The sequence below is a fragment of the Danio rerio genome, chromosome 10, assembly GCF_052040795.2.
Source record: "Danio rerio strain M-AB ecotype USA chromosome 10, GRCz13ab, whole genome shotgun sequence".
NCBI classification, from domain to species: Eukaryota; Metazoa; Chordata; class Actinopteri; order Cypriniformes; family Danionidae; genus Danio; species Danio rerio.
The window spans coordinates 44,500,143-44,512,651 of record NC_141030.1 but is presented as its reverse complement, the minus strand read 5'-3'; the positions used below and the strand labels follow the sequence as shown (position 1 = coordinate 44,512,651).

Genomic DNA, 12,509 nt, shown 5'->3' with positions numbered 1-12,509 from the left:
TCCAGCAAGACAATGACCCAAAGCGCACCACCAAAATATCAATGGACTGGCTTCACAACAACTTAGGAAATTTCCTTGAGTGGCCCAGCCAGAGCCCAGACCTAATCTTATTGAACATCTCTGGAGAGATCTGATAATTGTTGTACAGCAATGAAATAAACAAATATGTGATAATATGTTCATGACTGGAGTATTGAGTATTTTTCCTTGACACATGATGAGTTGATGTCAGGAAAGCAGTATTGACTTTCCTGATTTTCTGTCTCATAGGCCATAAGTTAGTCTCCTTCTGTTAGGAGTTTGTTCTGCTCTCCTTTCTGTCCTTTTAATTTGGCTATTTGTTCCAGATGAAACACAACATAAGTTTAAACACAGCCATTCAGAAGCACTGAATTTGCACTCACTCATGAAACTGTTTATAATCTAATATATAAAACCTATTTAGTATTATCAAATGTAGATGCTGATTCACTGATCTGTGTTTGAGTCACAGCTCTAAAGTTCAGTTTCAAACGGTTTATTTTATTTTCCAGATCGGAGGTGAACGATCTGCTGCTGCCTTCAGTAGTAAGGCAATAAATGTCCAGTAAAATGGCATTCAAGCTCACATTATTAGCATTTAACACTGAATAAAGCACAGGAGGTGTACCTAGGGTGATCATTAGCTATAGTTCCATCCAAAAATGTGAATGAACTTTATGCACAAAACTGGATTATCTCATAAAAGGCGTGCGAATAAAGCTGTGTTTTCATCCAACGAGTCAAAGCGAATAAAAGGGCACCTTGGTTTATATTTGAGAGAAATAGGCCATTTGTGTATATAGATCTTTGAGTTCAGTGCATCACAAATTGGAGCAAAAACAAAAGCGTTGTTCATATTTTTGTTCAGTGTATATATGTGTATGTATCCATCTATATATTTATCTTTTTATCTCTCTGTCCGTCCATCCATCCATCCATCCATCTATATGGATGGATGAATATAATTTGTTGTATTGTTGTACTGTGGGCTTGTAAAATGGCAGTTTGGTACAGCAGGCCTCTCTCCAGGCAGTTACATGGGTTGGTCTGTCTTTGTTTACTCTTACTGATCAGTGAAAACATCAATGATGTAACAACTCTGAGGACCAACTATAACATTTTTTATTCATGTGTAATTGATATTGCTGATATTCTAGATTTGCCACTGAACTATTCATTAAAGGTGTGAAAGATTACACACACACACAGACTCAGAACCGTAACACAGCTTTAATGAGTTCTGCTTTCATGTGTGACCTGTTGATTGAAAAAGAATTAACATAATGGCTTGATCACAAATAAATGAACATCCTAAAACATCAATGACTTGCTTTTTTATATGAACATTATTTACCTCCAACATCTCCAATGCCCCACATGAACATACAATATAATGAATGTAGATGTTAGAAACTAAAGAAACAATGATATCTTTACCAATTCTGTTTCATTATTCTGAAAAGTGATCTTATGTTCACTTGTAGTTGTTTTAATTAATGATATTAAAAGAATCACACACAATAATATCTACCATTATGAGAGACAGCTTTAAAACATTAGTCACAATTCATTTTCTGTAAAAATATTGATCAGAGAGGATGCTGGCTGAAATATTTTTAGAGTTAAGATGAGTTTAGCTGTCTTTTTAAACCAGGGGTAAAATAATGCATAAACCAGAGGATTCAGACCTGAGTTTGCATACACGGTCCATGTCAAAACATTCAAAGCTGTGGAAGAGTTTACGACTAAAGAACAGATATAGTAAGGGATATAGCAAAGCAGATAAACTGACACAATAATTCCTAAAGTAAGAGCAGCTTTACTCTCAGATTTCCTCATCACTGAACCCTCTGTTACACATTTATCACGCTTCATCAGAGAGTTTATAACCTTCACTTGCTGATGTACAGCAAAGAAAATCCTTGAATATAAAGTGATCATTATGATACAGGGAAAAATAAAAGACATGAACAAATCAGTTTGTATCCAACTAAAACTCACCATGACTGGACACTCTCCATAACACACGTCTGTTCTGTTTGAAGTGTCAAAATATCCATTATTAATTATAAGGGCAGTGTTATAAGCAGAGTAATAAAGCCAGCTCAGACAGATGCTCATTAACATTTTAGCCATGGTAATTTTCTGTGGGTACAGTAAAGGGTGACACACAGCCACATATCGATCAACAGCGATTAAAACTAAATTAGTAAGAGAGGCAGAAAAAATCACCCCAATTATTATTATAAAGAGTCCACAGAAAGTGTCTCCAAAGTACCAACACCTCTCAATTAACTTGATGGCCTTCACAGGCATCACAATAAGTCCAACAAACATATCAGTTACAGCCAGAGAGAGAATAATCATGTTGGTTGGAGTGTGAAGCTTCTTGAAGTGAGAGATGGAGATGATCACCAGCAGGTTCAGAAACACAGTCCATGCTGACAGCAGTGAAAATAACACATACATGACATTGTATTCATGACTGGAGCGTTGTCTCTTGACACATGATGAGTTGATGTCAGGAAAGCAGTATTGAGTCTCCTGATCCTCTGTCTCGTAGGCCATGAGTGAGTCTCCTCCTGTTAAGAGTTTGTTCTGCTCTCCTTTCCGTCCTTTCATTTATACAGTGTCTTCAGCAACCCATATACCGCCCACTTTGATGTTAAAAAAAAGGTAATAAAAAATCCTCCAGGTCCACTGTTTATAATTGCTATGGTAATACAAGCTTGTTTTGATCTTGAATTTGTTTGTTTTTTTCAAGATCAAAAAATTGGGGTGGTTTATACTACCCCTATACTAATATGACAATTAATATTCAATGTCAAAGTTGTCATGGGAGTCAGACACAATATTAACTCTTTTTCCACTGCACCATAACTTTATATTCTATACTGGACATTTATTTTGGTCAAATAAGCGTAATCTAGATGCCTTTGCCTTTCATATAAGCCACTTCTAATACCAAAAGATCAAAAGTCAAATTATTATTTGTGGTTCCTAAAACTTAGATAGGTGACCATTTATGTCAGGTAGTAAAATATTTATATGTTAAAATTCATAATTAAATACATAAACCTACAAAAGTCATAAAAGTATAACTCTTCTTACATTATAAATATTCCTCAAGCATATTTTTGACACTTGACCACTCAATTTTCAAGTTCATGCACAAAACTGCATATTAACTTCTTGACCCGTAAAACATTGTATATGTTCTCTGCTGATCGGCTGCTATGCAGGATGTTTTTTGTAGAAGGAAGAAATTCTTCAGCTTGCTTCTCATAAGGAAGAACCTCAGAATATTTTTTTTTTTAAATCTAAAGGAATCTTAATTATGGACTTAGATAATAAGTAAACAATAGTTTGCATTCTCAGGCCAGAAGCTTACAAAAAAAAAAACTTTATGACAAAACATCTGAAGCAGTATGCAGTCTTGTAAGACCACATTCTCAAAATTTTTCCTCTAACAAAAAAAAAAAAAAATTGCAATTTGATGTCCACAACAATGTATGCTGTTAATAATATTGTGTTACAGTCCAAATATATTTGCCTCAGTTTCTCTTTTCCTAACATTTTTTAATACCTTTGATAAATACACTCTCAGAAATAAATGTACAAGAGCTGTCACTGGGGCAGTTTCTTTTCAGAAGGTACATATTTGTACCCAAAAAGTCCTTATTGGCACCTCAAAGGTATATATCAGTACCCAAACATGCCTAAAATGTACCTTTGAGGTACCAATATGGACTCTTCAAGTACAAATATGTACCTTTTGAAAAGGTACTGCCCCAGTGACAGCTCTTGTACCTTTATTTCTGAGAGTGTAAAGCACGATAACAACTGAAAAGGTGTCTTTTTAGAGAAAATGCACATCTTTAATTTGCTTTACAGTGTTGACATGCAATTTAAAAGTGATTTGATCACAGCTAAATTAATACCTTAAATCTAAATATAATTAAAAACACAAAAAATTAACTATTTAAAGGAATGGTTCAGTGGAAACCCTCCTTTTCTTGAGTTTCTTTCTTCTGTTGAACCATACCTGTCAACATTGGGAATAAGGGATATGAAAACTGGTAGCTATAGGCTATAATGGTATTGTAACATAGGAGTGCTGGATAATGGAGTTGAAGATCCACACGCAGTTTATTAGTTTATAACAGTTTATACTGCTAGTTTATAACAGTAGTTAGGCACGCAACTGTCAGGTAGCAAACAGGAGCATGAAGCTAATCCAAGATTGTAGTCAAAAATACAGGCGAATGGATAGTCCAGGCGGCAAAGAATCAATAACAGGAAAACAAGGCAAGAATCAAAACACAAAAGACTAGACAGGATTAATGCTTCGTGATGCTATAGGATAACAAGACTCAGCAAAGTTTGTGTGAAAGTGTGGTGTATACAAAGTCCAGGTAATTAATAAAGATGAGTTTCAGCTGTGTGTGTGTATATCAGTGTCAGAATGACTTTCATCTGTGGAAGGAGTGATTGGAGCAATGAATTCTGGGATTTGTAGTTTGGTTTAGTTGGTTCAGAGAACTACATTTCTGCAACTGAACCGAACTACAAATCTAGTGTGAACTACCAATGCTATAAGTATTTTTATTCCTACTATGGATGAGAATAACTTTTGATTTTCAACATTTCTCAGACCATGTTGTTGTGCTTTCTAAATAAGTACTTCATAAAAGTTTAGAAGCCCTTTTGTGAGTAAATGCTGAGAAAATGTTCATTGGGGTGAACTGTCTAAGGAAAGAATCCCTTGTCAGACTCTATTGGATTCTGCACTCTTTTTTCTCGGATTTCTTATTAAATGAGTAGTCCTCAGGAATGTCAGTACATCCATTTTTCCTCTTCATTTCCAGAATCATTTCTAACAGTCTCTCCACCTGAGAAAGATTGTCATCGTTGTTGTTAAATGCATGACACCGCGATCCACAGGATCTGACCAACTCTTGCAGTTGCGTGTCAGTGTTTTTAATGTAATCTGATAGAGATTTTCTTCTTAATTTCTCCTTGCTGGTGAACAGAATGATGGTTTCTTTTACCAGTTCAGCACCAAACAATCTTTGTATGTTCTGAACTATCACCCTCTCTCCGTCTGTATAACGTCCGAGCTCCAGCACCAGCAAATATACATCAGGTCTTTGCTGAGTGAGCTCTTTGTACTTTCTTATCTGTTCTGTTTGGTTTTTTAAGTCTTCGTCGAAGAAATCAGGGGTGTCAATTACTTTGATCCTGATTCCACATACTGATTCCTCTCCCAACTGGCACACCTTTGTTACTGGCACTGAACTGGCACGTGATTCAAAGTGCTGTTTTCTCAGGATGGTGTTTCCAGTAGCGCTTTTTCCACTTCCAGTCTGACCCAGCAGGACAATAGTCAAAGTGTTTTTCTTCTTGACAGCAGCTTGTTTACCTCCTTAAAAACAAAACACACACACACAACACACACACACAAACACACACAACACATAAAACATAACATATAAATTATAAAACAACGTAACATAATACAAGACATTAAGCAAAATAAAACAGCATAATACAACAAAACATAACATACAAAACATTAAATAGCACATAACATAACACATAAAACAATATAACACAACAGAAAAACAACATAACACAACACATAACATGTTATACAATTTAACTTAAGAATGTTTTGGCAGTAAAATGTTTATATCTCTATAAGGAGAATTGGGTTACTTGAATAATACAATATCTGACATCTACTGACTCAATGTTTAAAGCCAGCGCTGCATTACTGTTTCATGTGTGTTTGTAGATCATATTTGTTCTTGTCATAAATTTTGTTATGCATATATATCAAGATAAAGCATTACTTTCTTACTTGAAGTTTTTTCTTGTTTCTTGACCAAATATGTAAAACTTCTTAAATCAAGAAGCATTTTTCTGGACAGGCAAAAATTATTGTCTTGTTTTTAGAAATATTATGCAAAAATAACTGAGTTTTTTTTTAAAAGAAGCAAAATAATTGGCCAATGGGGTGGGCAAAACAATATTATGTCAAAAAGAAAAGCAAGATTATTTTGCTTCTTTTAAGAAAAATCTAATTTAATTTTAGGGTATTATTTCTTGCTTGTCTAGAAAATGCTTCTTGATTCAGGCCCGTAGCCAGCCATGTGAAAGGGGCTTTTCATTTTTCTCAAAAAGTGGACCTTTTTGCAGTTATTTGCCTCATTTTCTATTCAATTATGAGTTTTAAATACTGCAGTTAATGACATTTTAAGCAATTTTCCTTAGTTAGAATTTGGCCATTTAAATAAACAAATAAACAATAATGATGTAGAGGTTCACAAGTTTTATAGATTTTTCTCTTGTAAATAAGGTCAATTAAAATTTCATGGGTAACAATAGCCTGATTAGTATTAAATTTCCTTTATCAAGGGCCTTTGGTGCTTCACATCTTTTAATTGATCATTTTTTGTTTCACGAAAAAGGTCAAAGATACAGTATAAAAGTTACTTGTAAAATGTATTCTTTATTTAACAACAAAACAGTAGGACAGTAGTGAAAAATGACTTGACTTTTGTCCGATTGCATGTTTTCTTGAACAGATGTTGAACTCATGAAAACTAATTGTTTGCATTGGCCAAAACTGATTTGCTGAATTCATGACAGCCAACAGTGCACTCCGCTTGGTCTTAAAGCCTTTATAGATGAGTTAATTTCACAATTTATGATGGAATAACAGTCAAAATAGCAAAAATGAGCTAATGTATGGGACAAATTCTGGATCTTTGTCAGTGGGGTTTGGGTTTTTTGAACCACCCCAACCCCCCTGGTAAAGTCTAGATTGGATTTGCGGCCAGCCGGAAGCGTGATATGTACATTAACAGCATGTATTTATGGCACTGTATAACAATACTTAATATTTTTATAGTACTGTGATGGTTGGGTTTAGGGTTGGGGTGGGAGTAGGTGTTAAAAATACAATTTATTGGGTAATTTAATATATAGCATAAATAATACTTGGAACAACTACTGTTTTTACGTTACTGTGACGGTTGGGTTTAGGGTTGGGGTGGACATTAATAAAATACAATTTATGGGAAATTTAATAAATAATATAAATAATTCTTGTTAACTTCTGGGTGCAAACAGATCCAATCTAGCAACAACCAACCCCCCCCTGGCTATGGGCCTAAGTTTTTAGATATTTGGACTGGAAACAAGACACAATCTTGTAAGAAAAACATTTTTTGCAATCATGTAGGTTTTTCTTATATTATTGAAATCATTATAGTCATAAAAATGTGTATTTTGAAACATTTTTGTTTGTGTCTGTGTGTGGCATTATTGAAACCAGAAATGCTTATTGTTTAGTTATCTTTGTAAAGAATTCAAAATTATAATGGACATTACCTGACATCTGATCACGTGCAATTGCCGTTCGTGGTTTAGGAATCTCTCTTTCCACAGATGTTGTCTGATGTGATGATCTGCATTTAGGGAGAAACTCTATAAATTAATGGATGCATTGATGGATGCATTGAAGCAATAAACTCAGATTTTTTGTCTTACCTATCAGCATTGTTTGACACAGGTGCACATTTTTTATGTGCAATTAGTTGTCTAATCACTTCACTTTGCTCCAGATTTTTGTTAAAAATCCACAACTTCCTTCCATACCGACTAAGTGTCATTTCTAGGTTCTCATTATTTGCCCCTGCTGATGTGTTATCTTTAATATTGAACAGAACTACAACAGTATTTTCCTCCATTTCTTTTCCAAACCTCTGCTGGAAATGAGCAAATGCGTCCACATCCTTCTGAGAAACATGGTCACACTGCAGGACAAATAAAATCATCCAAGCACATCTAGATGATGTCTCTTTAAACCTTTGCATTATAGTCTGAGGCTCTTGCATAACAGTAATCCATTGGCCATTTATTTGCAATGATACCTCATCAGCATATGTAGAATACTCTGGTAGGAAATGTTCAAACCCAATAATTTTATTTCCCATCATACACTTACACCAGCTGTTTGCCCCTATCAGAAAAAAATGTTAGGGGTCCATTAAAGTCCTCCTCAATGTTGTGAAGTCCTGTAATATAATACACAAGGTTTGTTAATATAAGTTTCAGCATTATCTAATAATATTTATTCATTCATTTTCCTTCGGGTTAGTCCTTATTTATCAGTGGTTGCCACAGCGGAATTAACCGGCAATTATTCCGGCATATGTTTTACACAACAAATGCTCTTTCAGCAGCTACCCAGCACTGGAAAACCTATCTAATAGCATAGCAATTATTATTCATGTTATGGCCTGTAGAGGATGAATTGCTTTGGAAACATGTAGTTCACGTGCAGTTGTTTATCGTATTTAAATGTTAACAGATACTGATTAAAAAATATATATTAGTACATGCTAATAAAAGTATGCCCCCACACAAATTTTTGGAGTAAAAAATATTAACATCAATATGTATATTTCCTTTGAATCAGACTTAAGATCTTGACACACACTGAAATCAGTTGTAAACAGCATCTCTGTTTGATAACACCAGTGAGTCACCGATGCACTCAGTTGAGATTCTTTTGACTTAGCCTTCAATTTGTGAAAAAATACAACATAAAAAAACAACTTACCTTCTGACATATTGAAATCATTTGAAGTTTCAGATCAATTCACTACAGACGAAACAAACCAAATAGACAATTTCTAGTGGGACTCTGCAGTTACTGAAAGTGAAAACCATGTGAGGTGTTTTTTTAAAGGGTGGATCACGATTACCTCTTATGAATGCACTGTTGGTTAGTTGCTTAAAGTGATAGTTCACCCAAAAATGAAAATTTACTCTTTTTCGCCCTCAAGTGGTTATAAACTTTATTGAGTTTCTTTATTCTGTTGAACACAAAATATGTTTTGATTAAAAAAGATGTAACCATTCACATCAATAGTAAGAAAAACAAATATGGAGGTCAAAGTATTTCCAGTTTTTACTTTATTTTTATTTGTACATCAGAAGATTAAGAAAGACAAAAAGGTTTGGAAAAAGTGAAGAGAGAAATAATGACACTTCATATTTGGATAAACTATCTCTTTAACACTATACTAACTATAGTAAACATAGTTTATACCGTATAGTCTACGTGTAGGCATACATTATATGCCTAGTAAATAGTTACAACCAAATGTCCTACCTCAGTTTGTTGCACAAATCTGCCATACACTTTCAATATACAATTCTATAATGAGTGACTTAAAATTCTACCAGCTTACTAAGGTCTACTAATACGTTGTTCAAAATATGAATTCAGAACCCTGATGTGAACCAATTTAGAAATCATTTTGTAGAAATTATCTCGTTCGTTCACACCAATCATCAGCGTTTGACTGATCACGTGACCACAAACTGTCAAATATAAACAATAGAATAAAATACGTTTTTTTTATAGCCCACTATAATTTTTTTTCGCGATTTCAGCATTGAAATACAATCGTTTTATTAAATATAAAACTTAAAAATAAACAATGTATCAGCGCACTTGCCAGTTAATGTAGTCTCCCTTTAGGTGGAGCTCTCGCGACATTTTCTTCGAGAGCAGCAGAGAGTGAGAATTTTGAGCGGGAGAATCGCCTCAGACTTTGCTTTATAACCTCATGTTTCAGGTAATCTACCGGTTTAACTAAAAATACGGCTATTATGACTTGTGTAAATGTATTTTTTAAACGTTTAAGAATGTTATTAAGCTAACATTGTTATGGGTTGTACACTTGTGGGTTTTATGAAATTCTCAAACGGTCTAAAAGTAACTGACCGGCCCACCATCAAACTTAACGTACGTTAGGCCGTCTCATTAAATAACTTCGAAAACTCGAGCTCCCATCAAGATGTACTCCAAATAGATGCTGATTTTAGTGAGACAGTGTTTATTTCCTAAGCTGTAGAATCTGTAAGTGTACAGAATCGTTTATCTGTAAATGTAAAGCCAGTTAGTTGTGTATTGTTGTTAGCTCGTCTGGTTTACCTTCCTCAAGCGCGGGAACACTCCATAAAGTTACGTTACGTGGAGACATTTTAGAAGTTTAATTTGGTTTATAATGTTGCAGGTTTTTGTCCGGAGTTCCTAAAACACTGTATAAACACAGTAAAAACGTGTGTGTGTACCTCACTTACTGTAACTTGTTTGTAAATGTAAAGAGGTGAGTGAGAACCTAACATTTTATGTCAATTTTCTTTTTATCTCACAGAACCGCCATTACACGACGTCTTGGCTGCTTTAGGCTATCGCGAGCTCCTGTAAGGGTCCATCTAAGTTATTAGTCCAATGACGGATATAATATCATGGGTAAGGGTTAAATGTGTGTAAGCCTTTTTAGCACATGCAAAAAGAAATATTTGTATTTATTTTTAATTGTTTCAAGCTCAAAATTTAACCTGACTCCAATTTCAAGTTATCAATAAATTTCAAAGATGTTCCCAAAAAGAAAGGCATCACATTCTTAAATGAATGAGGAATAAATTTAGATATTTGACTATATTTTATACTATATTTTTGACTATATTTATATATTTTATTATCTCATCTTTTCATTTAATGTGTCAATGTTTACCCGAAGGCCAGTCATCTGCTCAGACACAACCTCAATCTTCTTTTCAGATTAAAAAGCTTATTGTTTTAGTGTCTGACAATTCTCGTGGTTATGCCTCGTAGGGTCTGATATTTTGGTGAGACTTAGCCATCCTTGAGACTCTGAGACAGTAAAAGTGCAAATAAGAGGAAACAGTTTGTGTCTGAGGTAAGTAAAATGTTTATTGTAGTTTGGCATTAATTAAAATTAGACACAAATAGGCTTTGTTGTACATTATAAAGGTTAGTTAAATAAGTTAGCACAAATGTATTATGTAATAATTTTCTCTCTTCTAGGTTCCAGCAAAACAGGCCTTCATGAGATTCACTGGCCAAAAGGTTCATATTAGATGACAGAGGTCTGGAAGAACACCCTAAACATCTCCAGAAGGTGATCCACCACGATGCAAGCCAGTAATCAAGTAGGAATATTTTTTTAAAGTCAAAATTATAGTTCACCCATAAAATTGGAGTCAATAAAATTAGTTAATTTTTCAAAATATCTAAATTTGTTGATCAGAAAAGAAAAATAATTGATATAAATTTTTGAGTGAATTATCACAACATATTTGATTTAAGGTGAAGTGTGTAATATAATATCTGTAATACTGGTGGCTAAAATGTTACTGTTAAAAAAAATAATGATAGATTCTAAACCGGGGCTATTCAGTTTGGCTCATCAGAAAGTTGCATTATCAAATTGAAAATGTGAGGTGCACCATGTGTAAACCTCCTGTGCAAGAGTAAAGATTTTTAATGGTTCTATATAATGTAGTATATATTTGAGCATTGACTGAAATGTATCTATATATAAATTTGACACCCCCCCCCCACACACACACTGTCTTAGATATTTAACATAGTAGTGTATTATATGTATTAAGTACACTAGACCCTTGTTTTTAAACACCTCTTTGTTCCTAATACCAAATGTTGCTATAAGTAGTTAACCATGTAAAAATTTCCTCCCTGTAACATCCATAAACCATTGTAAATTCTGGCCGCATGAAAATGATTTACAGCTTTGTTTGTCAATAGAAGAGCCCTGGTTTAAACAGTTTAGCTGCACAATAATTTAGCTCAACCAATGGAATAAATGACAAAGGTCAAATAGCATTTCACTGTTTCGTGAGCACTCTGGAGTCCTAAAGTTTAACCATAAATGACTGATTTAAAATTGTCTCTATACTTTTGACTGTTATTGAAGTATTTTGCAATTAGTAAAATTGCACACTTCACTTTTACCAGGGTTTCCACAAAAAACTTTTAAGTGATTGTTATAACATTTTACGTTCCTGGCCTGCTGAATAATGTAAAAAATGTATAGTTATAAAAATAGATGTATAAATGTTTGCGTGTAAATTAGTTTATCCCCATAAATTAAATTTAATTGTACATATATTACTTGTAGTGTACTGTTTAAAATAACAATTAAAATCATAATTTAGTAAATAGTTAACATGGATATGCTCTAATTATATAATTGTTTCAGCTATAAAATATTTAATCAACTAGATTTGGAATTGGAAAGGTCACATTTACATATTCTCGTGTCATTAGTTTGAACAGTGTGTGTGGAAACTCTGTAATGTGAATATCTTGTGTATGACAACCCCAGGCCAGAAGGTAAGTTGTGTTGAGATAGGTGATCAGCAGATTCATCATCTCTAAGGAAAAAAGGACCAAATCATCATTGGAGCAATCCTTACATCATGAAGGTACGTGTCTAAAGAAATCATTGTCAAAGGTCATCCTCAAAGTTCAACATCATCTCCAGTTTTCTTTTGTGACTAATCAACACTTTTACTTTTTTTGACCTTGTTATTTATCTGACAACATGCGTAATGCTCTAGAGAGGCCATTAGTACGT

General features: G+C 33.9%; 4 protein-coding genes across 11 annotated transcripts in view; 2 read left to right on the top strand and 2 right to left on the bottom strand.

The window, feature by feature from the left end:
- Nucleotides 1-803: 803 nt before the first annotated feature.
- On the bottom strand, nucleotides 804-2,643 carry LOC108191510 (trace amine-associated receptor 13c-like). The gene has a single exon (XM_087271457.1). The coding sequence runs from the start codon at nucleotides 2,641-2,643 to the stop codon at nucleotides 1,582-1,584; it is 1,062 nt and encodes a 353-aa protein (XP_087127583.1). The 3' UTR covers nucleotides 804-1,581.
- A 1,503-nt stretch (nucleotides 2,644-4,146) lies between these two features.
- On the bottom strand, nucleotides 4,147-9,538 carry zgc:172131. Of its 8 annotated transcripts, XM_087268692.1 has the most exons (6): nucleotides 9,209-9,411; nucleotides 8,799-8,909; nucleotides 8,654-8,695; nucleotides 8,036-8,105; nucleotides 7,420-7,496; nucleotides 4,147-5,446 (listed from the first exon to the last, which is right to left on the bottom strand). In XM_087268692.1, exons 3-6 carry the CDS (start codon nucleotides 8,661-8,663, stop codon nucleotides 4,797-4,799), a joined length of 807 nt encoding a protein of 268 aa, XP_087124818.1. In that variant the 5' UTR covers nucleotides 8,664-8,695; nucleotides 8,799-8,909; nucleotides 9,209-9,411; the 3' UTR covers nucleotides 4,147-4,796. The 8 variants fall into 8 exon arrangements, with proteins under 8 accessions (XP_087124818.1, XP_087124819.1, XP_087124821.1 ...); XM_087268693.1 differs by lacking the exon at nucleotides 8,799-8,909 and having other exon boundaries at nucleotides 8,654-8,746; nucleotides 9,209-9,538; XM_087268695.1 differs by lacking the exon at nucleotides 8,799-8,909 and having other exon boundaries at nucleotides 9,288-9,403.
- A 55-nt stretch (nucleotides 9,539-9,593) lies between these two features.
- LOC141376456 (trace amine-associated receptor 13c-like) overlaps nucleotides 9,594-12,509 on the top strand; it is a 136,093-nt gene continuing 133,177 nt past the window's right edge. Inside the window, exons 1-4 of the mRNA XM_087271440.1 lie at nucleotides 9,594-9,677; nucleotides 10,260-10,357; nucleotides 10,724-10,808; nucleotides 10,937-11,061. The gene's annotated coding sequence lies outside the window, so the exon portion shown is untranslated. The remainder of the gene's footprint in view (nucleotides 9,678-10,259; nucleotides 10,358-10,723; nucleotides 10,809-10,936; nucleotides 11,062-12,509) is intronic.
- The window catches only part of LOC137487290 (trace amine-associated receptor 13c-like), a 92,695-nt gene continuing 89,779 nt past the window's right edge, over nucleotides 9,594-12,509 (top strand). The window contains exons 1-4 of the mRNA XM_087271463.1: nucleotides 9,594-9,677; nucleotides 10,260-10,357; nucleotides 10,724-10,808; nucleotides 10,937-11,061. The gene's annotated coding sequence lies outside the window, so the exon portion shown is untranslated. The remainder of the gene's footprint in view (nucleotides 9,678-10,259; nucleotides 10,358-10,723; nucleotides 10,809-10,936; nucleotides 11,062-12,509) is intronic.